This window comes from Macaca nemestrina, chromosome 9 (assembly GCF_043159975.1).
Source record: "Macaca nemestrina isolate mMacNem1 chromosome 9, mMacNem.hap1, whole genome shotgun sequence".
Classification (NCBI taxonomy): domain Eukaryota; kingdom Metazoa; phylum Chordata; class Mammalia; order Primates; family Cercopithecidae; genus Macaca; species Macaca nemestrina.
The window spans coordinates 82,847,566-82,875,358 of record NC_092133.1 but is presented as its reverse complement, the minus strand read 5'-3'; the positions used below and the strand labels follow the sequence as shown (position 1 = coordinate 82,875,358).

Genomic DNA, 27,793 nt, shown 5'->3' with positions numbered 1-27,793 from the left:
CTTCTGATGGGGCGGGGCAGGACAATGGCTCAGTCTGCTGGTTGCAGCAGGGTGTGGGAGGAGAGGCAGGGGGCATTCAAGTATTCCCATACGCACTGCCCTGTGGGTGACTAAGGGTGCCCAACGGGCCTCAGCACAGATTCCTACCAGCCATCCTCCCACCCTGGGTTGCAGCTGGGCTCGGGACCTGTGGGGTAGGAGAGCAGCAGGACCAGAGCTGCGCTGAGTCCTGGGACTGGTGGGCACTGCCCCTGCCCCTCTTCTGGTGGTGCCTCTCCTCTCTCTGTCCCAGATCGTGGCCTCACAGCCCCTCTCAGGTGGGACACACACAGGCACAGCATGACTGGGGCTTGGTGTGGTTCACTTCAAATCTTCTTTATTTCAGAACAAACATGCTTATATGTACAGAAGAGAGAACTATGGAGCCAGCACACACGGTACAAAAAGGAGGGTGCATGCCCCCACCTCACCACTGCCAGGAGGGGTCTCTGTCTCATCTACCCTGGGGCTTCCACTTCCTCTTCAAAGAGCCCTATTCTGGGCTGCCCTGAGCTCCAGAGGACAGCGAGGGAGCCGGGCAGGGCCAGGGATCAGCCTCTTCCCCAGACCCTGATCTACGGGTGACTCATTCTAGGAGGGGATGAGGCCAGGAACTGAGGATGGTGGGATACTGAGTAGTGGCCCATCCATTTCCCTTGGTTCTGGGGTGTTATGCCAGCAAACCCCTCATGCCCTCTCTGGTCTACAGCTAAGGCCCTGTGCAGAGGGCAGGGGCTTGGGCTACAGGCTATTTGGGGGGTGGCGAGGGTTGCCCCGAATGGGGCAGGTTGGTGGGTACAGAGGAATTGGGAGGTTTGGTGGGTACAGAGCTGCAGGGGGCTGGGCCCCAGCATCAGCTCTGGGGAGGGCAGAGGACAGAAATGCTGCGGTTGGCCATCAGAGGTGCCCCCAGCACAGTTACACATTGTCAAGCATCACCGTGGGGCTCACATGCCAGATCTGTGTGGGGGTAAGGAGGGAGGGGATCCAGCCTGTCGGGGTAGGGGGATTCCAGGCAGCCTTTTAGCTTTTAACATTAAGGATTTGGGCTGAAAGGCCATGGTGCCAGTTGCGCAATTTGGCAAAACGTGGGCTGTTACGTTCCGTTTCAAACCTTTCCCTGTGGCACAGAGAGAGAGAGAGAGAGAGAGACAGAGACAGAAGGAGAGAGAGAAGAGAGGAAGAATGAAAGGGGTTAGGGAATGTGTTCACCATTCCCCTGTCTAACAGGTGGGGCAGAGGGCATGGGAGGGAGGGAATGGGCTTGGAGAAGCTATGCAATCCATGGGGTACATTGTAAGTGGTCAGGCCTGGGTTAGGGCAAGACCCAGAGTCTTGGGGACCAGGATGGAGGGACTGAAGTTCCTGCCTTGAGTGAGTTGGGAGCCATGGAGAAGGAACCTGGCTAATGGCCCTGAGGGCAGACTGACTAAAGGGGGCCTCCCTGGTCCATGTAGTGAGGGCTAGGCAGGGCTGCTTTGGCTGTGAGCTCTCAGGATTGAACCAAACAGACAGGTGCACCTCGCATGATCTCTGTCCCCTAGCTGGGCATCAAGAAGGAGGAGCGCCTATCCCTCGCAATCAGGCTTGGTGGGCAGACCTGCCCCCTCCCTGTGCTGCCCTGGCCTCGAAAAGCCTTCACTGTCCCCAGAGAGAAGCCTTTGCACACAGCTCCTGCCCACGCCTGCCCATCAGGCCTGACACAGCCTGGGCACATGCGTGCACACCCACACATACTCACAAGGTCACTGTCACAGACAGAGGGCCAGGACTTCCGGCCACTTCCCACCAGTGGGGCCTCTTGGGGCTCAACCCACACCTGCTCAGCTGAGGGCACAGTACAGAGCAGGCAAGCAGCAGCCAGAAACGTGGGAATGAATGGAAGAAGAGAACACCTGAGAAAGGCCAGTGCCACAGGCATCAGAATGCAGGCCTTCCAGGCTGGAAGGTCCAGTCACATCCTCCAGACCAGAGGTGTCCACTGGTGGCCAAAAGGCCACATCCAGCCACAAACACAGTATGTTTAACCTGTACAGTGCTTCCAACTCAATGTAAAAATTAATTTCTGAGTCCATACCATGAGATGCTTCTTAGCAATAAAAGGGAATAGATGAACAATTGGAGCACTCAACCACTTGGGTGACCCCTGGGAATTATGCTGATTTAAAAACGGCCAATCTTAAATGGTCCCATGCTGTATGATTCCATTTATATAACATTCTTGAAAAGGACAAAATTATAGAGATGCAGGACAGATCACAGATGAGTGGTTGCCAGAGGTTAAGGAGGTGGGTGGGTGCTGGAGGGGAGTGGGTATGGCTATAAAAAGGCAGCGTGGGGCATCCTGGGTGATGGGAAGTTCTGTGTTTTGCCTGTATCAGTGTCAGCATCCTCGTTGTGTTATTGTGCTTTCATTTTGCAAGATGCTACCATTGGGAGATGCTGGGTAAAGGGAACATGGGATCTCTATTATTTCTTATAACTGCACTGAATTTGCAATTATCTCAAAGTAAAAAGTTTAATTAAGAAGTTAGTTGGGTGTGGTGGCTCATGCCTGTAATACCAGAACTTTGGGAGGCCGAGGCAGGCAGATCACAAGGTCAGGAGTTTGAGACTAGCCTGGCCAATATGGTAAAACCCTGTCTCTACTAAAAATACAAAAATTAGCCGGGTGTGATGGCATGCACCTGTAGTCTCAGCTACTCAGGAGGCTGAGGCAGGAGAATCACTTGAACCTGGGAGGTGGAGGTTGCAGTGAGCTGAGATTGCACCACTGCACTCCAGCGTGGGTGACAGAGTGAGACTCTGTCTCAAAAAAAAAAAAAAAAAAAAAAAAAAAGAAAGAAGGAAAGAAAGAAAGAAAAGAAAAAGAAAAAGAAAAAAAAGAAGTTGGCCAGGCACGGTGGTTTACGCCTATAATCCCAGGACTTTGGGAGGCCGAGGCTGGTGGATCACTTGAGGTCAGGAGTTCAAGACCAGCCTGGCCAATATGGTGAAACCCTGTCTCTACTAACAATACAGAATTAGCCAGGCATGGTGTCACACGCCTATAATCCCAGCTATTCAGGAGGCTGAGGCAGGAGAATCGCTTGAGCCTGGGTGGTGGAGGTTGTAGTAAGCCGAGATTGCGCCAGTGCCCTCCAGCCTTGGAGACAGAGTGAGAATCCATCTCAAAAAAAAAAAAAAAAGTGAATTGCTAGCATATAAAAATCAGGAAGAGCAACTTTAAGTCTTTGAAAAGAAGATGTGGCAGTGCTGGCCTTCTATTTCTGCACAGTAACAGTCATCGGGTCTGGCCCCCACGTCCGCACACTCACAGAGGTCCTCAGTTCTGCACGTGCTTTACCTAGCAGTCTCTCTCTCTCTCTACCCCTTGAATCCTGCATACTGGGTCTCTGTCTAAGACTGTTTGACAAAAGGGACCCACTGCTAACATATAACATATTTGAAAACCACCAGTCTAGTCTGAACTTTCCTTATACTAAGAGGAAGCTGAAGCCCAGAGAGGTCACATGAATGACCTAAAGCCACACAGAAACTCAGGGGCAGAATCACAATCTAAGTGCCGGCGTCTTCTTCCCTTGCCACATACCTGCCTATCTGAGGTTGGGGTGAAGGGGTGGAGATGGCACGAGCAAAGGTGGTGTGGCGGGGCTCCTTGAGTCCTGCTGACAGCACTACAAACAGTCCTGACCATCCCACAGACACTACCCAGAACACAGGGGCACAAGATCAGACACAGGCAGTTAACCTGTAAATCGTCAAGTCCTAGCAAGGCCTGTGGAGGCTGGGTAATAGTTTGTCATCAGTGCTTGGTGACAGGGACAGGGACAGCCCTGGAGAGTCCGATCTAGTGAGCATGCTCTACTTGAAGCTGTTTGAAAATCCTCAGCTAGCCAAGGAAAGGAGCCAGGAGAGGAAGGCACAGGAAAGAGGAAAAGAGACAGGAGAGCAAGAGCAAGAAAGAAAGCTCCCCAGGGGCTGCTTAGGCAGTGGCACCTGGGGCAACATCCCTGGTGCTCCAGTTGTGGTTTTCAAACTCGCTAGGGTGGCAGAACACCAGGGACTCAAAATCCAAAGAAGAGAGGTAATTTTTTCATTGCTTTCTTACAAGGGGCCCATTGGCGGGGGCACCCATTGGCAGGAGGGCCCTGTGCTGTGCGGCAAGTAAGCGAGGTGGCTGCAGTGGGGGCAAAACTGAGAGACTGCCCAGAGGAGGGAGGGAAGGGGGCGTCTGAGGCTGCAGGAGGGAAGAAGCGGAGCCAGTGAGCCCTGGCATTTTGTTGGAAGAAGCTTAATGTTTGCATGATGGAAAAGGGGCATGGAAGGATTTTTACATGATCTGGGATGGAAAGGGCTGTGTGATGCAACCCTCACCTTCAGCTCCTCTAGGGACTCTTCACTAAGATCAGCTTTGTTCCTAATGCTTGGAAGGATGGGGAGGTGCAGAGCTCTTTACCCAGGCGGGCATCAGGGAAACGCAGAGGCTGCACTTATAAGGGATCAGGGGGATGTCTGGGTTTCATGCTGGGCTACATCCAGGATGGTTCCCCCAAGCAGTGGGATCCAGATGCCTTGCAGATCCAAGCCCTGCCTTGCCCCCACCCCTATCCCTAATGTGGCTGCCCAATGTGGATCTGACCTTTTGGGTGATCAGGGCCCTGGAATGCCTTTCCAAAGTCAGAAGGACTCTGAGATTAGAGGCTCAGCTTGTGGGAAGGAGGCACTATTTCAGCTACCTCCGATGGAAACTGGGGAGCCACAGCATCACCTATAACTACTAGAGTAGCTCCCATGTGGAAGTAGGCAGGAGGCTGATGTTCAAGTCAGCCTGGACAATTTCTTAAGGTGCCTGGGTCCTTCTAGAGTGGGAAGCTAAATTCATAGCTGATGCCTGGGCTGTTCAGGCCTCTCCCACCTCACCCGTAAAGATAGAGTCCCTGGAAATTATACTCTATCTTGGGCTGGCCAGCAGGTTGGCACTGGAGCCTCAGATGGAAGCTACATGCTACCAGACAGAGATACCATTAGGAGCCAGGACCTGAGAGGAGAAGAGGGCTGTGAGCTGTCATGGGACTCTGGGGGTGGACCTTGGAGGCAGAGCAGTGACGGAGGTGAAGGGAAAGTTTGCAAGGTCTTCTTCACATGTGGATCCACACCTGACCTTGAGGTCCCAGAGCCCCTGCCTACTCACTCAACATTCCCGCTAACTTTCTCACCACACAGCGCCAGGAAGGAGAAAGCACGTTTGCACGGATATAAGACTGTGTCGGTGTCACCATGCAAAGGCTTGGCAAACTCAGGCTCTGCTGGAGTGAGACACTTGGAAGCAGTTTACAGTGAAGCCTCCGTGGGGAAACTCAGCCTTCAAGACAGACCCTGAGAATCCCCACTGGGATTTGGGAGGAGAAAGAGAATGTGGCTGCTCTCAGCCAATGAGATGGGTCAGGAGAGTCTAGGGGTGCAGCTTCGAACTTGGGAGTGGGGACAGATAGAAGTGCGGCTCAGGCCCCTGAGGAGCAAGACTCCTGACCGGCCTGGACCAGGGTGGGACAAAGCATTTCCCTTCTGCTCAGACGGTGATGTGGGTGAGCCTGGGGCCCCAGCCATGACCAGTGATCACAGACACTGCTTTAGGCTTCAATCACAGACAGATTAAAACTGCTACACCCACTGCACCCGCCTCTGGGTCCATGGGATAGTTGTTTGGGATTCAGTGACATGAGTAGCTCTGCCCATGAGGACAACTCTCCAGAAATTAAAGTCAGAAGAAGGGAGAGGAGCCCCCTCCAGACCTAGGCAGAGGCTGGCTGGATGCCTCAAAGCCTCCACTGCAGGGCCTGAGACCCCAGAGACAGGTGCTAATGGGGTGAGGGAAGCTTCCTGGGACGGTGGGAGGAAGTCAACTGGAGCCACTTCCCAGGCCCTCTTCCCAGATTTCCCTAGGATGAAACCCTGCCGTAGCTGGGGGAGAGGCTCCGAAGGCTGCCTTTTGCTGAGGCTGAACCAAGCTTTCATGGGGTTAGGCCGCTGGCAGAAGGACTACTCTCCCACCCTTCAATTACCCTCAAGACCAGGCAGAACAAACTTCAAGAGATGTTCCTTGAAGGAGGGAAGGGGAAGGCCAAGGACGAGGCCTGGGGACCCCCTTCAACACTGCCTTTGTGCTCCCCTCACTCAATAATTTTGCAGAGCCTGCAAACATTCCAGGGGAAAGAAAAGACAAAAGTTTGCTGCAAGGCACTTCCACAGTACTCTTTCCCGTTCTAAAGACATCTGGCTAATGAGGCACAAGCTGAGCGTGACTGCCTTGCATACCAGAGGGAAGCAGAACATTAAGGAACCAGAAGGGAGCCGAGAGGGCGGGGCTCTGGGTCCCAGGGGAGGGAGAAAAGAGGCCCCCTGCTGGCCTCTTGCTGGAAGGAACCCCGGGGGATTTTGAAGCCGCTTGCTCTGGGGTGTGTGATTTAAAGACTCCTTTATCAAATGTTTGGGAACATCTGCATTGCTCACTGAAGCAGCTACATGGGTGGCTTCTAAGAGGAGGGCAAGACAAGCATGGGAGCAGCACGCAGGGGCAGCGGAGCACAGCAGGAGGGGAGAGCTGAGAGTTCTAGGACTTAAAGTAGCTGGAGCTTAACTTCTGTGCTAAATCAAGCATCCCTTCATCGCGGGCTCTTTAGATGCCCTGCAGGCACTGAAGGGTTAAGAACTGTTATTGGGACTGCATGCCATCCTTAGCAGGACTGGCACGACCCCACCTTAGACTTGGATGCCTGGCCAAAAAGTGAGAGCAACTTGAGTTGGCAAAAGTGTTGGTTCAAAAATAAAATCCACAAGTCTAAGCTGGCTCGAGTCTTACTCTGCGCGGGTCACATGGCCACTGAGTGTTGGGCCTGCTGGTTAGCAAGTACAGAAAGCTTGGCCCAGGGTGGGAGGGTGCCCTGAGCCCCAGCCCCTTGCACAGAGGCTGCCACAGGATGCACTGGCCCAAGGCAGACAGTGCCAGGAAGAACATGCGGATGACATATTTGCTACTGGAAGTGTCCACACAGTCACAATGAGCCCTGCTCCTCACTGTGGAAGGCCCTAGCGGGTTCCAGTGAGTTCCAGGATGGCATGCCCCCTCATGCTATGAGCACCTGACGGGCCACAATGGTAGGTTGGTGGCTATGGCCTCAGACCTGCAACTGATGGGGAAACCATGCTCTAAGACCCCCAGCTTGGCACAAACCCGTCCTCATGTCCAGGGCTTGTTCTTTTTTTCAGCAGCTATTTTGCTTTAAGCAATTTACAGAACTGGTACCTCAACGTGGGTCTGGACAGGTGAGTCCAGGGGTCAGGCGTTTGTGTTCAGCACAGACCCCTGAGTGCCTGTTTCCCAGTGCCCAGCCTTTGGAATCACAGGGGAACAGGCCCTGAGATGAGTGGGTGGGCAAGGTGGCCAGCCGGGTGTCCTCACAGGGAAAGATGCCCTCATTCTCAACAGCCCAGCAAAGGCCAAAGCAGCCCTGCCCCTGCCCAGGGATGAAGTTGGGAGAGCCCAGAGCCTTCGCTCTTGTAGCCTGGGCCTGGAGGACAGAGACTCGGGTCCAGGTGCCCGCCTCACTGACCCAGGATGCCGCCTCAAGCTAGTGTCAGCTGGAGCCCTTTGCAGGCCAGGCTTTCCAAATCCGTGAACTTGAGAGGTTCCTTCCATAAGTGATGTGACCTGGGGGCTGCCCGGGAAGGGACGGGGCTAGAGGGCAAGGCCACAGAGCCCGAGTCCAGGCACTTACCTTGACCTTCGTAGAGCTTCTTCATCAGGGTCTTGCACTGTGGGTAGAAAGGAGCTGGTCAGGGCACTCACAGGAGACACAGCAAGGAAAGTTGCTGGGGCTCTGTGGGCACTGAGTCCCCAGGATTCAGCCAGGCCCAACATGGTGACTACCCCTTTGCCTGTCCACTGTATGCTGGGCAGAGGCCCCAGAGGACATTGGGAAAGGGTCAGGGGGTGGCCTGAGAGGGCCTCATCCCAGCCCTGGGCAGTCATCTCACCCGGAAGTTGCACACCAAGCCTGCTGCTCACTGTTGGAGTTGACATTGGAGCAGAAGGCTGCTGTCACCAGACAGCCTGCCCGAGGGGCCCAGAAGGAGCCCTGCCAGCCGCGGACAAACCATCAAGGCTGGCCCACCTTCAAGGGCAGGTATCGGGACTCCCTGGCTTCTGCAGTGCTGAGCCCAGGCCCCCGGTGGCCCCTCAGCATCTCCCTCCTCTGCACCCACCCCGAGAGCCTGCACTCACTGAATTCTGTCCCTGTCATCTGGGCCAGGATGCGGAAGGAGCGAGACTGCAGGTTGGAGGAGCGGCGTGCCCACTCGTCAGCCTCATCTTCCGGCTTGTTCTGGTTCTTAATCACAGCCTGGTAGACAGGAGAGGCGCTGTCTACGGCAAGGTCCTTAATAGGGAGGCTCCTGCAATGCAGAGAGAGGCCGTGGGCGAGGGCTAGGCTGGAGCCCAGTTCCCACCCTGCTGGGTCCCTGCTCCATGCCCATTGGTGGCCCCTATTGTTCTGTCCCCACTTTGCCTTTACCCATTGCTGTCTGAGAACTTGAGATATGGGCATGACCTGGGTCCTCGGTGCTCAGGTTGGTCACAGTGAAGCAGTGACTCCCCTCCCTCATGAGAGACAGGAGGCTCAGATCCCTCAGGTCTGCCCTTCCCCAGTGCTAACTCCAAGCCTAGGCCTTGCCCCCACCCCTATCCCTAATGTGGCTGCCCAGTGTGGATCTGACCTTTTGGGTGATCAGGGCCCTGGAACGCCTTTCCAAACTCTGAGATTAGAGGCTCAGCTTGTGGGAGGGAGGCACTATTTCAGCTACCGCCGATGGAAACTGGGGAGCCACAGTTTCCATCAGAGACATCAGCAGAGACATCCCCACCCCCAGATCCCCTTTACAGAGGGAGGAAACAGAACAGGTCTTCTTTGACCTCCTTGAGCAGGCCATGAGTTTGGGGCTGGCTGGCGAGAGGCCATTCGGGGACCCAGAGGCTTCCTCAGGGTCCATCTGCTGCCCTCCTCACACTTTTGGATCCAAACAAGGAGCTGCCAATGCTGTCACTGCCCTGGAAAAGGACTGGGGCCCTGGGCTCAGTGCCAGTAGGCTGACTGTGCTGGGAGCTGGTAAGAAACAAGGCAGCGAGGCACGGCCCTGGCATGGCCTGCAGGGACAGGGGATTTCTGGCCTGGGGAAGTTGGAAGTGGGGCTGCACGGAAGCCACTGGTCCTCTGTCCCAGAGAAGCGCAGCCCTCTGTGGGGGACCACGTGACCTTCCCTTAGGCTCCCAGGGTCTGGCACATGATGGGTGCACAAAACTCTTGGCTGAAGAAACAAATCCTAGATCAGAGCCAGAAGGAACCCTAGAGCCCCTCAGGTCCAGTGCCTCCCAGCCTGAATCAGACTGCAGTGCAGGCCATGTTCAAAAGCCTTACAGCCCACTTGCCCTGGCCAGGGGGCCAGAGGACCAAGCCACCCAGCCCACCTTCTCAGAGGTGTGGGAGGGCTCAGGTGAAGCCCACAACAGTAACAGACTGCTGGCCCAGCCCTCTCCTCTTACAGATGCTAAAGCTGAGGTCCAGAAAGGCCAGCCAATTAGCTCCAGGTTACAGCAGATAGGGGTCCCATTGGGCAAGAACCTAGGTTTCCTGGCTGCTGGCCCTGTGTCCTTTGCATTAGGCTCCCTGTAGTCATAGGGCTCAGGAAGGCTACTTCTGCCCAGTAGGAGGCCCTGGACCTATGCCTGGAGAGATGCTCTGTCCAGCACTCTCCTGCCTGCCTCTCCCTTTCCCCCAGAGGGCTGGCTGGCTGGAAGAGGAACCTCCCCATTGTCCATGTCTTATACCCTCCCTGCAAGGAGTGCGACAGGGAACTGATCTAGTCTCCCAGGACTGGTCCCTGTGTTTGGCTCAGGGTGGGCTACAAGAGCAGAGGTGGGGAAAGGTGATCGAGCTTGGGTGGAGCTGCCCTGGCTTCCCTGAAGGCTCCGCCCTGGCCCAGAGAGCTATAGGTACTGGCAGCCTGTGGTTGGAATCAGCTGGGAAAGACCAGCAGAGGCTTCTGGGGTCCAGCCAGGGAGGAGCCTGCAGCTGCCCAGGGAGCAAAGGAGAGGGTGGGATCTTCCTGTTGCTGGGACAGGCCATTTCTAGTATAGGGAGGAGTCCCAAGGGTTCCTGAGGTCTGGGTGAGATGGGCAACAGGAAGGCACAACCGGGTCTCTCTGGTACTGGCTCCTCACCCACTGGGAGGGGAGGGAAGGAGGGAGTGTGAACTGTGCAGTGGGTGAGGGAAGGCGTGGATGCAAGGCCCTTGAGCCTCTCTACGGAGCTCTGCAATCCAGAAAGTGGATGGAAGGTGTTTGCTGCTGTTTTCCTGGAATGTGCCCAGGATGAGCTCCCCTGTGCCTTTCTTGGCTCCAAGGGTTCAAGAAAGCTGCCGGGAGTGAGTCCCTTGGGACTCAGCATTTCTGGCTTCATTTCCCACCGCCCCATGCAAAGACCAGGGACTCTTGTTGCTGCTGTGACCAAGACTGGCAGTCAGATGAGGAAACTGCTGTGCCTTTCATGACACCAAGGCTCAGGGAGAATATACGCAGAGAAGATGGAACAGGTCCTGCAGTCCTGGGCCCTTGGCCTGAGTCCACTCTCTGGACCCACTTTCAGCTTGTTCTTCTTGCCACAGAAAACGCTCCACAGTCACCGCAGCATCAGGTCACCGCTGCATTTACTTCACTGTGTGCAGCCCCCAATCTGATTCATCTTTCCCCTCCCATGGGTGGTCATGGCAGGCACTGGCTCCTGCAGATACACTTCCCATGCAGATTCTGGGGAGTGGCCTCCAAGAGGTTACCTTGTCACCTTGTCACCTTCTAGCCCTGAATAATGGCCCAGTGTGAATTCTAACGTCTGGGTCTACACTGTCCCAGTGCAGATAGGAAAGGCAGGGGGAGCCACCCCAAAGCATGGCAAGAAGAACACAGGTATGTACCCCAGCCTGGGCCTGCAGCGTGAGTGTCATTACTCTGTGATTTCTGTGACCACAGTGACATTATTTGGATAAACCCCAAGAGACAACTACTTGCCTGGAAAGGCTGCAAGGGATGTCGTTTGGCTGACAGGTGGGTGTGAGGAGGAGCGTGGACAGAGCACGTGGGCTGACCACTGGTCCTCAGACACATCCCACCAAACCCACACACCATCCCACAATCAGACAGACGGATGACGGGACAGACACTGCGGAGTCTACTTACGCCAGCGGTGACGCCCTGCCAAGCAGAGGAAAACCCAGCCGTGAGTGCGCGTCCATCATGGGATAGCAGAGGGGCAGCGCACACAAGAGAGCCGGGTTAGGGTCAGAAATGAGTTATGGGAATGGGGTGGGTGAAGGAGGAAGAAAAAGAGAAAAAACACGGTCAGTGAGGAAGGAACCATGGAAATTAACAGCAGAAACGGGAGCACGTTATGGCCAAGAGGGTTACTCACTGGCACCACGGCATGGTCAGCTCAGCGTGGCTGCATTAAAAGGAAGAGGAGAAGAGGACCCTCTCCAGGCATACCAGGGGAAGAACAGGGAGGGGACGGGAGGGGACAGGAGGGAGATGGGAAAGGTCCTTCAAGAAGCCTCGATTAATCAACAGTGCATCAGTTCCAAAACTGATGGATGCCCTAGTGGTGAGATCAAATGATAGCAGTTTTCCCAACGTGCAGGAAACAGAAAGTTAGTGAAGAGCAGTTCTTCCATTATTTTCCATTGAACTTCCCTTTGGCCATTGCTACTACTTTTAAGAGCACACCAAAGACACACATGACAAAGAAATGCTAACAGGAAATCCCTGTTAGCTCTTGGGCTTAGGCAACCTTGTTTTTCTGGGTACGCATGAGCTAATGCTTGTGTTTTTAAACTTGCATGGTCATATTTTCTGCTTTGAATGATGGAATTCAATCAACCTTGCCCAGAATTAAGCCAAGAGCAGCAGCTCTGAGCCTTGGGAGTTTGACTTGAAGCTCTAGGACAGGTGACCTCTGCCCCCTGGTGGCCTAGAGGAAGTACTGCATCCCCAAGAGGGTCCCAGGCTCCTCAGTTCCAGCAGAGCCTAGGGAGCCTACACTGTTCCACCCTTGGGGCTGGGGAGCCTGCCCTTTATAACCTGCATGCATATCACGGCCACAAGGGCTGGGGTCTGGAATGGCCAAGTGAAACTGGGTTCTCTGGGACTTTTTAATCCCTCCATCCCTCTTATTACATCTGTTTTCCTGGCTTTGGAAAAAAAACATCGCTGTCATTTCAAGACTTTTTGCCTTGAATTGCTTGGGGATCCTGCAATTCTTATCCTGACCCAGGGATAAGATGTTGCCCAGATTGAGAATCAGCCAATACAGTGGTATTCCCAAGTAGAAAACAGTGAGGAACTGTGTGTATGTGTGTAAGAAAGAAACAACATAGACAGACAGACACACACACACACACACACACACACGAGAGAGAGAGAAAGAAAGAGAGGGAAAGGGAGAGAGAGAGAGAAAAAGAGAGCAACAAGGAGGAAGACAGAAATAGACATACAGATAGAGGGAGATACAGAGACACGCAGAGAAAGGGAGACACAGAGACACAGAGAGGGAGACATGGAGACACACAGAGAGAGGTCTGTCTGCATGAATGTTTGCATTGCTAGCATTTTTCATCCACAAATGATTTTCAGCCAACTCTTTCTTTACCAAACCTCGAATTCCCCAACCATAGCTAATGGGCGAACTCCAGGAACCAAGGATGTCTTAAATGCCACTGCCCCGAGGCAGGGCTTCCTGGGGCAAAGAGGAGGGGATTGCTCCCATTAGTGGGACTGATTGCCAGCAGTACTGTGGATAGCTGGTCGCAGACCCCTTCCAAAACCAGAAACCCAGCCAGTGTGTTTGAATCAATTCTCAGCGCTGGAAGAACCTGGCAACGTCCCCCTCCTTAAAGGACAGCTTCGCTGTGAGAGGCCTGGGGGCCTCCAGGATGGTCCCCTTGTTAAGAGGACTGTAGAAGTCTCTTCTTAAGCCAGCCTCCTCAAGGAGCCTGCGAAAATGCAGAGGCTGTGAAAAGCACTTTGAGAAGCCACCATTTTCTGCATTTCTCCACCCTTCTCCTAAAGCTGACCGTGGAGAGGGTCTGAAGAGAGGATACCCACGTTCCAGAAGACCCCGCTGAAGGCTGGCTCCCCTCCAAGGGCCACGCCCCCAGGAGGTCCAATGTGAAGGAAGAAAGCTGGTCCCGATGGCGCCCAATGGCCCAGACCCCTCGGGCTCTGGAGGCGCTGAGTGGTGGAGGAGGAGGGAGGCGCTTACCCACTGAAGTCACTGCCCTGGGCCTGGGCCTGCCCAGCGATGGCGTCCATGATGGCATCCTGGGAGTACATGCTGATGGGCGTGTTGTACTGTGCATGGATGATGGTGGCCTTGCCTCCCAGCCCCTTCACCTCGATGGGCTTGTGGGTGGACAGGGCCGAGTCCTTCAGGGCACTGGGGTTGAAGCGTTCCTGGTAGTCGGCGCTGGGGGAGGGGTGGGGGAGTACAGGCAGGGACGGGGAGGAGAAAAGGGCAACAGGTGGTGGTTACATGGGTGGCCAAGGCAAGGGCTGGGTGCAGAGGGTGTCGAGAGAGATCTCCCAGAGCCGAGGCCCTGAACCCCTGTAGGCTGCATAAGTCTCCCATTGGTGGGTGGTCTGGGTCTATTCAGGAAAATCCTTGGTACCCTCCCCCAAAGCCCAGTGCAGAAGGTTTTCTTTTTTCTTTTTTCTTTCTTTTTTTTTTTGGATACAGGGTCTTGCTTTGTTGTTCAGGGTGGAGTGCAGTGGTGTGATCTCCACTCACTGCAGTCTCAACCTCTCAAGTGGGCTCAAGTGATCCTCTCACCTCAGCCTCCTGAGGTAGCTAGGATCGCAAGCATATGCCACTATTTTTGTTTTTTTTTTTGTAAAGACAGAGTCTCACGATGTTGCCCAGGTTGGTCTTGAACTCCTGGCCTCAAGTGGATCCTTCTGCCTTGGCCTCTCAGTGTTGGGATTACAGGCATGAGCCACCACTCCTGGCCATAGAAGGGTTTCCTTGCCCATCTTGGCGTTCCCAGATCCCCTGCAGGGCCTGGCTAAGCCTGAGCTCACTCCCAGGGTCTGTAGGGGCTGCCAGGCACAGAGAGATCTCCCACCACACACAGCAGGGGAAGCGGGGCGTGGGGCTGGGGGTAGGGGATGGGAGCAGCAGCCCAAGCTGAGTCCAGAACGCCCCAAAGGCGAAAAGCGGCTCCAGTGGCACCCACAGGGATTCTGAGCAAGGTTTCTCCATGAAGGGGCTCTTCCTGCAGGCCACCCTCTTGGTGGCCCAGGGCTCTGCTCTTCCAGGCGCTTCAGGGAATGTGCTTCTTCCTCAGAGCAGGGCTCCGGCTGCCCAGGCCCCCTCAAGTCCAGTTTGCTGAGTGGCTGGCCATCCTCTACCCACAGGAGGCTCTTCCCTCCAATGGATAGGTGTGCTCCCCGGGCAGAAAAGATCCAGTGCAGCCCTTCCGAGGGGTCGCCAGGACAGAAAGGTCTTCAGGCTCACACAGGCCCAGCAGCAGCACAGCCCGTGCCCCCTTCCCCCAACCACCGTCACCAACCCCAGGCGCATCTTAAGCAGCTGCTGCAGCAGGAAATTGGGAATGAAATTAGAACCATCGAATGGAGCCCCCACTCCCACCCCCAAATGCTTCTACTCCAGCTTCACACACATGCAGGCTCACCCAGGGGCACAGGTGCACCCCACTCATACATATGCACACACATGTACACATGCCAGCAGGCACACCCTATCCACGTCAGATACACACAGACACATGCTGGGGCTGGCACGCAAGCACACACACATGCTGTCCTTTGATACTAACTTGGCTGGAGAGTTGGCTACCACCTGGGGAGGAAAAGGGCAAAAAAGACAGGGTGGTCAGAGGGAGGCTCCACCAGGGGGAGTTTGAGCGCCGGGGCCATCATCAGCCTGGTCATTGTGGAGGCAGAAGCAGCCCAAACCACACTGGGTGAGGAGAGCAAGGAGCGAGGAGGGAGAGCTGAGAGCTGGGAGTCGCAGTGACTGGGACCCTCGGTTTGGTTCAGAGACTGACACAGCAGTGTTTCCCTCTTGGGCGTTCCCCAGTGCCCTCTGCTTTGCCAGAAGAAGTGTTTTCTTGTCCATCTTCAGGGACACTCGTACCACATACATGAATCCCCACATACAAACCTGGCTATAGATCCCAGAGAGGAAGCTGCAGGTGGAGACAGGACCAGCTGTGGCTGCTATGGAAAAGGCTGAGGCCCAGCGGCCTCCTTGCCTGTCCGCATCTCTGGACTAAGAGTCTGTTTTGTGGGGGCAGCTCTGGAATTCTGTCCTGAGCAGGCATTGCGGTGGTGAGGGGGCAGGGTGTGCGCGGGGTTACCTATGCCCCCCAAACCCGGACCTCCTCTCCCTCCCAGAAGAGACACAGGCAGCTCTGGCTGCTCCTCTTGGGGTATAGGGGAGTGGGGTGCACAATCCCCAGGGGCCACTCCTAAAGGCCCTTTGGGCCAGCAATGAGGCAGATGGAGGAGCGAGGAAGCGCAGGGAGAAGTGTGAGCTCAAGGCTTTTTTTTTTAGAGGAGTCTCGCTCTTTCACCCAGGCTGGAGTGCAGTGGCTTGATCTCGGCTCACTGCAAGCTCTGCCTCCCAGGTTCACACCATTCTCCTGCCTCAGCCTCCCAAGTAGCTGGGACTACAGGTGCCCACCACCATGCCCGGCTAATTTTTTTTTTTTTTGTATTTTTAGTAGAGACGGGATTTCACTGTGTTAGCCAGGATGGTCTCGATCTCCTGACCTCATGATCCACTTGCCTCGGCCCCCCAAAGTGCTGGGATGACAGGCGTGAGCCACCACTTCTGGCCGAGCTCAAGGCTTTCTGAAGGAAAGCGCCCAGCCGAGGCAGCCCAGCTCGGACAGCATAGTGAGAGGCCCTTCCTCTCACTCTGACCTGAGAGTGAGCCTCCCAGAGCATGGTCTCTGTAGGGAAAGCAGTGTCTGTCCCGTGTTTCTTTAAATGCAGATTCCCTGCAGGGGCAGACCCTGTGGCCAGTGTCCCTGTCTGGGGCCTGTGAGGGAGACAGTGTGGAAGGTGGGGGGCTCTGTCCTCAAACTCTGCCATCTTCTTGAATCTGCCCAGTGTGGGCTCTAGCTGGGGGAGCCTGGGCCCCAGCCGGCCTGACCCTGGTCATTTGCAGCCAAACCCTGGGGATCCAGGCTCAAGTCAGTAGTCCCCCATCCCAGGGAGTGGCACAGTGGCCCTGCTCTGCCCCAAGCCTGCCACTGCCTCAGAACTGATAAAATTCCCTCTGTCCTCCCAGGCTTAAAATAGCTGCAAGTGCAGCTATATTAGGAAAGGGCCAGCAAGGAACCCCATTCCTTCTCCATTTTTGGCCAGTGCTGACAGCTGCAGGGTCATTTCTTGCCCCGACCAGCCCAGGGCCCCCTGCAGAGGGCAGTGTTTGCCTGGCAAGGTGGGGGCTGCCTCTGCCCTGCCTTGGCAGCCTGCTCCTTCTTTGGCATTGATTTCTGCCTCCTGCTCAGTTTCTCCCACCCAGGACCTGGGGCTGGGATGGCTGCAGCAGACACATCTGAGAGGAGACAGTGCCCGGGTCTTGGGGAAGATGAGCCAAAGATGCAAGACCTACCCAGGGGCCCTTGCACTGAATGGCCTCAGGGACACTGCTCTTCAGTGCCAGCCCCAGAAGGGAGGAGAAGAAGGGGGCTGCTGGGATGCCCATGCCTGTCTGCCCTTGCACCACATCTGTTTCTCTCTCCTCCTTCCAAGAGGATACGAGCTGCCAAGGAATTGCACTCCAAGCCGCCCAGGGGAGAGAGCAGCAGAAGGGACTTCCTTTTGGAGCCAGACAGGACAGAGTTCAAGTCGTGACCCTGCCTCTTCCTAGCACTGTGACTCCAGGCAAATTACCCACCTGTCCCAGCCTGTTTCCGAATTCTAATTCTTGAGATGGTAATGCCTACCACACCAGTGGGTTGTGCAGACTGAGCAGGTCCTGAGTCTAAGGTGCTTAGCATGGGAGAAGTGTGCCATGGACAAGCACAGGGATTAGTCTTTGCTGACCCTGTTGCTGACCCACTTAGCATAGGTGGTGGCCTCAGCCCAGCAGAGGTTGCCCTAGGTCAGAGGCCAGCGCAGGTCAGAGGCTCCAGCCCTTCCTGCCGGCATTGCCCGGGACAGCAGCATCAGCTTTTACTTTGGATAAAGCACCCACTGCACACCCTCCCCTAGCCCACCATCCCTTGGAGGAAACGTCAGACTCTGCTGCTCTGAGCACCAAGTAATAATTTACACATTCATCAGGGTCTGGGCAGCCCCTGCACCAACAGCAGAGTACCTTAGGCACTATGGGAAGCAGAGGTGGGCCTGGCCCCTCACTTCCCTGAGCAGGTAGACAAGTCCCTGTCTCAATGCAAAGTGGAGTCAGGCAGACTTGGGTGCCAGTTCTGTCTGCCACTTACTAGCTGTGTGACCTTGACCAAATTACTTGCTCTCTCTGAGCATCTATTTTCCAGCTATAAGATGACAAAAATCATGCCCACCTCTGGAGTTAGAGAGAGAGTTGTGTTAGAGAGAGTTGCTGAGAGATAAGGCATGTGGACTGTTAGCTGGTCCATAGCCAGAGTGCAGGGTCACTATGGGGAGACAATATCATCATTGCAGGTGGGTCTCCTGGGAGTCCCAGGCCACCAGAGGCTGACCTCCCTGCCTGAGGCCAGCCCCTGGAAAGGACCAGGAAGACCTACCAGCCCAACAAAGGCGGGACAAGGAGGCCATATCTGTTCTACTATTCCCTGAGTTTTCTGGCAAAAGTCCTTCGCTGGGGAACCTTGGGGGCATATATGACTCTGTCACCTTGGCTAAGGGAAGCAAGCCATGCGGTACCAGAGGTCAGCCTCACTGAGGATTCCAGAAACAGCTGGGGAGCTAGGGAAGCTGAGGGCCACGGGGAGCAGTGATCTGATGGGGCACAGGTACATTCTGTTGCAAGGGCAAAGGCAAGGGCATGGGCTTGGGCCAGACTGACCGGATTCCTACTGTGACTCTTCTGGGTGGCTCCAGGCAGTGATGATACCAGGTGTCATGCAGTGAGTGGGTGACAGACAAAGCTCAGAGCTTTACAAGTGTTAGGTCCTTTATCCTCCCAATAACCCTGAGACATGGACAGTGTGATTCCTCCACGATTCGGAGGAGGAACTCTGAACCACTAGGCTCTACTGCCTTGACTCAGCCTGCCCTGCCTGGAGAGGGCTACGCTAATTGCACAGGGCGGGAGTAGAAGTTAGGGTGAGAGAACAAGCGTGAAGGGCTTGGAGCTAACACAGGCCCAGTATGAGGACTCTGATCCCTTGGTCCCTTCCACAGTGTCCCAGTCCCATGTGCTTTTAACTGCTGTGCTCCCAGAGTCCCACCAGCTAGACCTTGGAGGTGAGGCTGCTGTTCTCCCACACAGCCCCTTTCTCCCTGGGGTGCTGCTTCCTCGCCACCCCACCCTGGCCAAGGTCACTCCTGCAAACCCGTTCCCTGCATGCCACTGCCAAAGAGTCTCTCCATATACAACTCAGGGGCTCCCTCCTCCAGGCAGCTTCCCAGACCATTCCTAGTCCCAGAGAACTCGCTTTTCCACCTCTCAGCTCCCCGCTGCTCCTGCCTCCTTCCCCCCAGAGGGGTGGGGACCAGCGCATAGCTCTTGAAGGAAGCAGGCTATGCTGTGCTGTTCTGGGGGGCGGCTTAGTGAAAAAGTTTTGGAAGTCAGAGTCTCCTGCATTCAGGACTCGCTCGGCCACATGGTAGCTGGACAAACGGACTGTGAGTTAACCTTCTCTGAGCCTCAGTTTCCTCCTCTGCAAAATCCGACATGTCACCCCAGCGTGGTTGGTCGTATAAATCGCTGGCATGCCCGGCTCATGGCAAACGCCACAGGATCATTGCTGGCCTCATGGACTCGGGGTTGGCTGGATTGGGGCCAGTGCCTCGCTCTGACCACCTGACCAGGTCTCTGCCGAGCACCGAGGACCCAGGTGGCCCAGGCCACCCGTGGAGAGCTGCACGCCCGTTACCTACCCTCCTGGGAGTCCGACACCCGAGGCCTTCCCTCGGAGGCTCATCTGGTACATCTGAGCCATCTCCCTCAGGGTCTCTGCCGAGTACAGGCCAATGGGGTTGTTATATTGCCTCGGCTGGCTCGAGCCCGGCAGGGCTTTCGGGCCGAGTAGGTCCCGGGCCCCGTCCGGGCTGGTCTTGGCCCTCAGTCTGACCCGCGGAGGGCCAGGGGCAGAGGCCTCGGCGAGTGAGGAGAAGGCAGAGGGCGGGGAGAAGGCAGGGCTAAAGGTAGGCCTGAGCTCCGGGGTGCCCGGGGTGCCTGGGCTGGCCCTCGCCTCAGGGCTGGGGCTGGGTGCCACCAGGCTGCCGTTCGTATCCAGAGCGGGGTCCTGGCACAGGGCAGGCCATGCAGGGGAGAGAGAAGAGAGCAGTTAGAGGCCACACGCGTCCCAGCGCTCCTGCGTGGACCTGAAACAGATACATTAGTGCGAGCCCCACAGCCTGAAGCCCAGAGCACCTGGGTACAGCACCTGGAGGGGAGGACGCTGGCGGAGGAGCAGGCAGGCACATGGCTCCTGGCCTGGCCTGAAGCTGGCATCCAACTGGGCAGAGTGCCAAGCCCCGCACGGAAGCCAAGCCAAGCTTCCTACCCTCAGGGCCCGAGGAAGTGGGTATAGGGGTCAGGGGATGGCCCATTCTGTGTCTGTTCCCCCTGCCCCTGAGAGTGGCTACTCAGTGAGCACAGCCCAGACTCCTGCTCCACTGACCCCACACTGCCAGTGAGATGGGGTCCCTGGGCTGGCTGTGGGCAGGTGGTGGGGAGGTGAGGAGGGAAGCTGAGGAAGTGGGTAGCTGACATTTGGGCCCCTCAGTCCACCTCTGTAAGCATCTCCCAAGCAGCCCTCCACCCACTTTCCCAGTCTGTGACCTACCGCACCCCTGTCAGCCTCTTTTTCTCCCCTCTCCCTACTCCCCTGCCCAATCTGCCCCACTGGACAGGTGGGGTCACTATCAGCTCACACAGAGGGAGAAGTTGAGCAGGGAGCCCTCGGGGGTTGAGCTGCTTAGTGGGGCCTTGGGAAGGGCCCAGGCAGTGGTGAGGTCTGGAGCCAGGGCTTGGCCTCCCTTCTCCCCTGTGCCTGCCTCGAGGGCCATCACCAGCACATGCTAAGGGCTACAGGGGCATGCGCTTGGGAGGGGCAGGTGGGGAAGTGGAAACCAGAGGGAGAGATCTGGGTAGGGGAAAGCCTGTAGCCAGCACGCCCCTCCACACCTGGAGGTCCTCCTCAAGCTGGGCCTCAGCTGCAGTCACCCAGCCCCGGCCCCCTTGGCAAATGAGGATCAGAGCCTGGATGCTCGTCCCCTGCCTGGCCGGGAGGGTGACCCCTCTCCTGGGAGCACTGCTGCCCAAGCTAGCTTCTATCGGCCCAGCCGGGAGGCATAGCGGAGGTGACTTGCACCCAGGCAGGCATTCATTCCCACATCCAGTGTTCAAGAGGGGCTTGAAAGTCTCTCCCGAGGGGCTGCCTCACTTCCCCAGGGTCAGCTGCAGCAGTGACAGGGATGGGGCAGGGCTGATCCCACGGCCTCTTCCCAGTTGGGCCAGCCAAAGACCAGGCAGGCTGGCCAGGGCCAGCACTCCAGGAACCAGGGCTGAGTGGACCCCGCCGCCGCAGTCAGCACCTACCTTCTGGTGGGGGATCACTGGCAGAGGGGTCTGGACTGGGGGTGCTGTCGTGGAGATGGGAATGGGACGCTTCGATCTGTGGAAACCAGAAATGAGACGAAGTGAGGAAGTTGCCCCTGGGGCCAGAAGCTCCTGCCTGGGCAGGGCTGGTGAGGAGAGACAGAGAGACAGCTGAGTCAGAGGGCTCCAGATCCACTGTCCACCCCACGGGCTGGATCTCCCCAAGAAGGCCCTGGGCCCGACAAGGATGGAGAAGTCATGGCCCCTGGGCACTTTGGCCAGCATCCATGGGCCCTTGCTATGTCACTGGGGGCTGCCGGGGCAAAGTGGAAGCAGGGAAGACCTGCCTTCCAGGACCAATGGCCCACATACGGGCAGCACCAGGACCACCCTCTCAGCCTTATCTGTAAAGTGAGGCAGTAATGTCTGCCTCTAGGTGCTTGACAGCAACTTGGGCCTGGTTGTTCCTCTGGCCCAAGGCTGTCCTTATCTTCCGGCACAGTTCTGTAGCCCAGGGCTAGGCCCACTCAATTGCTATGGGACTATACCTCTTTTGGCCCCTGCCCCATGCCCACACCCAAGCCTCCGCCCCCTGCTCTGGAGAGCTCCCACCTACTTCTGCAGGGTGAGGCTCAAGTTGTAGCTGGCAGACTTGATCTTGTTCTGGGCTTCCAGGTGGGTCATGGTGTCTGTGTTGACGCCGTCAATGGCCACCACAAGGTCACCCTGGCTGAGCTGGGACTGGGCTGCCTTGCTGCCTGGTGTGATCTGATTGGATAGCAGAGGTGGGGGGTGAGCATAAGGAAGGTGGTCCTGAGGAAGGGCCAGTCCTTGGGGAAGAGTCACCCGGGAATATTCAGCAGAAGCCGTCATTTTGTTTTTCATTCGCTATGGCCAGTACCAGCTGCTCACCAAGCCTAGTTCCTCTTTCCGGCACATGACTACCACATTGCTTAGAGCTTTGTGTCTGACTGCGGCCTTGGGACTATCTCTGGCCACTGGAATGAGGGTGGAAGCAATGTATGCCCCTTCCAGGTCTGCCCCTAGCAACCATCCTCGTGATCCTGCACACTCTCTGCTTGTTGACTGACTGAATGCAGGGCGTGGCGAGGAGGAGAGATGATTAGGGAACACTGTATTGGACATTGCATGAATGAGAAACTTTTGTTGTGCTGAGCCATTAAGGTTTGGAGGCTGCCTGACGTGGTGGCTCATGCCTGTAATCCCAACATTTTGGGAGGCTGAGGTAGGAGAATTGCTTGAGGCCAGGAGTTTGAGGCCAGCCCAGGTAACAGCCCAGACCCTGTTTCTACAAAAATAAAAATATTTGGCAGCGTGTGGTGGTGCATGGCTGTAGTTCTAGCTACTCAGGAGGCAGGTGAGAGGGTCACTCCAGCCTAGGAGTTTGAGGTTACAACGAGCTATGGTCGCTCACCACTGAACTCCAGCGTGGGTGACAGAGGGAGACCCTGTCTCTTAAAAATTTGCAGGTGGCCGCCAGGCATGGTGGCTCACGCCTGTAATCCCAGCACTTTGGGAGGCCAAAGTGGGCGGATCACAAGGTCAGGAGTTCGAGACCAGCCTGGCCAATATGGTGAAACCCCGTCCTATTAAAAATACAAAAATTAGCCAGGCACGGTGGTAGGCGCCTGTAGTCCCAGCTACTTGGGAGGCTGGGGCAGGAGAATCGCTTGAACCCGGGAGGCGGAGCTTGCAGTGAGCCGAGATCGTGCCACCACACTCCGGCCTGGGCGACTAAGCAAGACTTCGTCTCAAAAAAAAAAAGAAAAAAAAAATTTGCAGGCAGCCAGGTGTGGTGGCTTATGCCTATAATCCCAGCACTTTGGGAGGCGGAGGCAGGCAGATCACCTGAGATCAGGAGTTCAAGATCAGCCTGGCTAACATGGTGATACCCTGTCTGTACCAAAAATACAAAAGAATTAGCTGGACATGCTGGCGTGTGCCCGTAGTCCCAGCTACTCAGGAGGCTGAGGCAGGAGAATCACTTGAACCCTTGATTGAACCCAGGAGGTAGAGGTTGCAGTGAGCTACGATCATGTCACTGTACTCCAGCCTGGGTGACAGAATGAGACTCTGTCTTAAAAAAAAAAAAAAAAAAAAAATGCAGGCTATTTGTAACCTTGGTTAGCCTCTTATAACCCCTGTACCCTGCAAAGCTATGGAGCACTTTTCAGAATCCAGGAGAAAAGAGAGATGCAGGAGCTAAGATACAGCAGCATCCCAGAGACACTGCCAGGCTGAAAGGCAGGATAAATGCACCCACTCAAAAGCATCTTAGTGCACGGTGCTTTGTGCTACCTGGCAGATGTGGAGATGGTGAGGTAGCCGACAACCCTGCCTGGGTGAGCAAAATTGGCTGGGAAATGGGGCAGCGCTTAGGGTTCTGTAGTTGGCGTCATACCTCCAGAAGGCGGGGTACAGGTTTGGGAGCCAGTTCCCAAACCCTGAGCCCCAATAACATCACAGAATGTTACATTCTGGAGGCCCCATCTTCAGTGTAACCACACAGAATGCCACTGCAACTCCACCCTGGGAATTCCCCATGGGATCTCAGGAAGGCCACACCTCCTGGGACATTACTTGGGATGTCATGATGGCTCAGGCTGCACTCGTGGTGACATCATGCACGATGCCAAATTCTGCACGCCCGGCCTCCAGTAATAGCACACTGAATGCTGTGGCAGCCCTGCCCACAGTGATGTCACATGAGATGCAAAATTCCAGAGGGTCTAATGATGTCACCTAAAATGGCTTGATGGCTGGCCCCTAGTGACCTTAGCAGCCCCAACCCTAAAGATACCTCATGGAATGCCAGAGACTCTGGCTGTCCCCCTGTGACATCATATGGAATGTGCTGGCCCCTGCTAATATCACATAGAATGACTTTATGACCTGATTCCCACCACACCATGTTGGAAGTCCCCAACCCCCATGACATCAAGAGGAGTGCCATGCAGGCCTGGCCTTCAGTGACATCACAGGAAAGAGGAGGCTCTGGACCCCACCCCCCACAAGCTATGGCTGGAGGTGTTCCTTGGCTTTGCCTCCCAAACATGCCCACCAGCCAGTCCTCTGGGCCTCTCTGGGCACATCCCAGTCACCTTCCTGGCTATAACCCAAGGACCAAGCCAGCTCCTAGTGTTGGCAGAAGCTAGATTCAGGCCAAGGCCTGAGAACCATCCTAGAAGGAGCCCAGAGAGGCTCTGGGGACAGTCCCTTGCCCCAGGTGCCAAGCCTGGGTGGGCCTCTCGCCAGGCCCTAGGCTTACAGACATGGAGGGAAGCTCCTGCCAGTCCCCTCACAGGGAAGCCCCTTCCAAACCAGGATGCTCTGCAGTCACCAGTCACCAGTGTCCAGCCCATTCCCAGATGGGCTCTGCAGATGCAGCCCAGGAACTGAGTTGTTTCTGCATGACCACATTACGGGCCACAGAAACACTGCCCTACACCACATGGGTGATAACAGCAAGACCAGGACAGCCCTCTCCAATGGCTGTGAACCTGCCATTTCAGCCCTAGGGGGTTTTTTTTTTCTTTTTCTTTTCTTTTCTTTTTTTTTTTTGAGACAGGGTCTCTCTCTGTTGCCCAGGCTGGAGTGCAATGGCGTGATCTCGGCTCACTGCAACTTCCGCCTCCCGGGTTCAAGCAATTCTCCTGCCTCAGTCTCCCGAGTAGCTGGGACCACAAGCACACGCCACCACACCCGGCTAATTTTTGTATTTTTAGTAGAAAGGGGGTTTTATCATGTTTGCCAGGCTGGTCTTCAACTCCTGACCTCAAGTGATTCACCCACCTCAGCCTCCCAAAGTGCTGGGATTACAGACATGAGCTACCATACCCAGCCTGTGGTGCCCTCTTAAAATACTGGCCACCTTGTGTTCACAGCGCCCCTTCCCCAGCCCTGGAATCTGCAGAGACAGGAAAGGACAATACAGAAACAGACGCCTGGACTGCCAGGAAGCCACAGCATCTGCTTTGCAAAGTCCAGCCTGCCCTCCAGGCTCCACGGGAACATCTTAGAGCTACTTGAGATTTCTTAAAATACACTTAGCCCTTACCCCCAAACTCATTGCCATAGCTTCTATTAATGATAGGAGTGTGTTGCTGCCTTGAGTGTAGAGGTGAACGAAGGGTAAAAACCAACATCAGCATGGGAAAGCAAAACAGTTTTCTAGACTGAGAGGGGACTCCTGGGGGCAAGTTGAGCTGCCCAGCCAGGCCTGTCCTGCAGAAAATCGACTTTCCCTACTCCTCTATATGATCCCCAACATTTTATTATAGACATTTTTACAGATTTCTAGGCAGAAAAAGTAGAAAACATTCTAAAGTGCACACCTGAACACCCGCCACCATGGCTGTACCATAACATCTCTCTCTCTTTGCTTTATCACACTCCATCCCTCCACATCCACCAGTCCATCTCATTTGCCAGGCATTTCAAAGAAAGCTGCAGGCACCAGCATACTTCTGTCCAGGGCGAATTTTGCAATGCCTGTTCTGTCCTAGTGAACCGCCCATGGGACTCCCCCACAGCAGGACACTCCCACAGCAAGGCTCTCTCACGGCAGGGCTCCCCCAAATGCTCACCTACAGAGAAGGGGTTGTACCCCTGCAGGGCTGGGTCACTGCAGACCCCACGCAGGAGGGCCACGACCTTGGTCACAGAGGAGACACTGACAGGAAAGATGGGAGTTGTGTCCAGAAGATCATGATGACGGCATGAGCAAGGGCACCAGAATGACGTCCAAGAGAGGCGGGGGCCAGATCAGCAGGGCCCTCTGCAGGGCCATCTGACTGTCCTCCCTCTGGAGGTGCCTCAGAGACAGCTTTCTCCACTCCCACAGGCGCGGGCCAGCTGGCACCAGCCTTCCCTGCCAGGTCTCCTCGCTTCCCCTCACCTGGACCTGCCTGGCTCTCCCTCATCGTCAGGTATGGGCTCGGGGGATGCTTGCTAGCAAGGGAGAGCTCAGCCTCCTGGGGTCTGGTCAGTAGCCAAGCCTCTGACCAGAGGGGAGTGGCTGAGCTGGATCCCCTGCCTGGCGCCTCTCCCGGGCAGCTGTGTCTGCTTGTCAGGGCTCAGCTGGCCTGGCCTTTGGCTGCCCTGAGTAGGGTCCAACATCCCTCAGGGTGGGGGCTGGGGGTGCTGATATCCTCCTCTAGGAGGTGCTCCAGGCAGGATGGAGGCAGGCACTTTATGGATGACCAAGAGCCATCAGATGCCTTCACCCCACCACAGGAGCAGCCTGCCTGGGTGGGTTGGAGGGGGGCACCCTCAGACCCTTGCCCAGAGCCCAGGGCTCATGGAGAGTGCACTCCATTCACGATGCTTCCGCATCACTCTTGTCTGACTCCATCCTCCTCTTTCCTTTGTGTGTTTCAGAAAGGGCCCAAAGCACCCAAATCCTTGGAGCTGCGGTTTTTTTCTTTTGGATCTTTCTATCCGCCTTTGAGCATTTAAACGCCTCCCTTGAATGAGCGTTTCATTCCCACTTCACATTTCAGTCTTCTCCAGCCAATGGATGCCTCTAAACCCTGGAAACCCAACCCTGGGCACAGCCTAGAATGGCCTCAGGGTGGAGCACCAAGCTCCTGTCTCCAAAGCCCCCAAGAAAGGCTGCAGGTGTTTGGAGGCCAAGATCAGCCCCCTGTCCCTAGGAGCCCTTCTGCCTTGCTGGGCCAAGGTCTTAGGGCACCCCCAACGGCAGCCCAGGGAGGGCTGGTGCCAGAGCCACCTGTGAGTGCTGGGGGCTGGGGGCAGGGAGGCAACAAAGGAGGAGCACAGATGCCAGTATGGGCCGAGCCCCTGGCTTCGGTGCCAGCCTCCAAGCCCTCCAGTGTCAAGAGAGACAATGCCTTTCTCGGGATTCTTGTGAGGATTATGTCGTCAAACAGGGGATTATGTAAGGAGGGTGCAGAGCTAAGAGAGTTTCAGGAAAACTCCCAATCCAGGGAGGCACAATGCTGACCCCATCCGCTACCCCCAGAAGGTGCGAGGCTGGCTGGCTGCATCCCCGGGCTCCACAGGAAACAAGATCCACAGCAGGCAGAGGGTGGGGCTTGAGGGGCCAGCCCTGGCTGACCAGTTCTGAGCCAGCCTGCTGGCCCTAGAGGGGCCTGGGTGTCGGGGGGAGGGGAGGAAAGTTCTGTACAGGGTCCAGGGGAAAGAAGGCGCCAGTGAGGCTTCAGACGCACCCATGCCATCGGCTCCTATTTCCCCAGTTCTCTGGCAGCAGAGAGAGCAGCTGGGCTCTGCAGACGTTTCTGGCCATCATTCACTCCCAGTGTTCAAACCAGGCAGGCCCCTGCCTTCCTCCCCTTCTAGATCTGCCAGCGTAGATGTGGTGGGTGGAGGCTGGGGCAGGCGGCAGATAAGTAGGAAGGGTTCAGCAGCTCCCCCTCCCCACACTCCCAGGCTGCCTGCTTGGGTTGGGGTGGGTAGGGCAAAGTGCATTTTCATTGTATGATTAAATTACTGTCTTGCCCTGCTCTGCTGCCTTCCCATCTGGCCTCCCTGGGGTTTTGCTCATGCTCACCCTCTCACTGGAACCTTCTGTCTCCCCATGGTCCCACTCCCCAACTCCACCCTGGCTGATAAATAAGCAGGAGTCTCCTCAATGCTCAAAAAACCTCTCCCTGCCTGCCTGGGTGACTCCAACTGGCTCCTGTCATGTCCCTTTTCTGCACCTCCAGACTCCTCCAGGAGGTGACCCACACATCCTGCCCCCAATGCCACTGCCTCCCACCTGCTCACACACAGCCTTTGGCCCCACTATTCCACACATATCAATGACCTTCTGTGTCCAAAGCCAGGGGTCACTGCCCCCCTCTAACTGACCACACCTCCCCTGGCTTTCCTCAAGTGTCTCTTGAGTCTCTCCTGCCTCTCTT

General features: G+C 55.9%; 1 protein-coding gene across 5 annotated transcripts in view; it reads right to left on the bottom strand.

Moving 5' to 3' along the window:
- Positions 1-27,793, bottom strand: part of LOC105495980 (LIM domain binding 3) — a 69,866-nt gene that overhangs the window by 37,108 nt on the left and 4,965 nt on the right. For 2 of the 5 annotated variants that reach the window (XM_071069845.1, XM_011765991.3), the window contains exons 3-8: positions 21,502-21,653; positions 20,886-20,961; positions 14,977-14,999; positions 13,404-13,607; positions 8,324-8,493; positions 7,818-7,854 (exon numbers count right to left, since the gene is read on the bottom strand). In XM_071069845.1, the coding sequence (XP_070925946.1) occupies positions 7,818-7,854; positions 8,324-8,493; positions 13,404-13,607; positions 14,977-14,999; positions 20,886-20,961; positions 21,502-21,653 (662 nt within the window). Of the gene's footprint in view, positions 1-354; positions 1,160-7,817; positions 7,855-8,323; positions 8,494-13,403; positions 13,608-14,976; positions 15,000-19,219; positions 19,588-20,885; positions 20,962-21,501; positions 21,654-27,793 lie in introns of those variants that run through there. The other 3 variants (XM_011765993.2, XM_011765992.3, XM_011765990.3) reach the window with 3 other exon arrangements.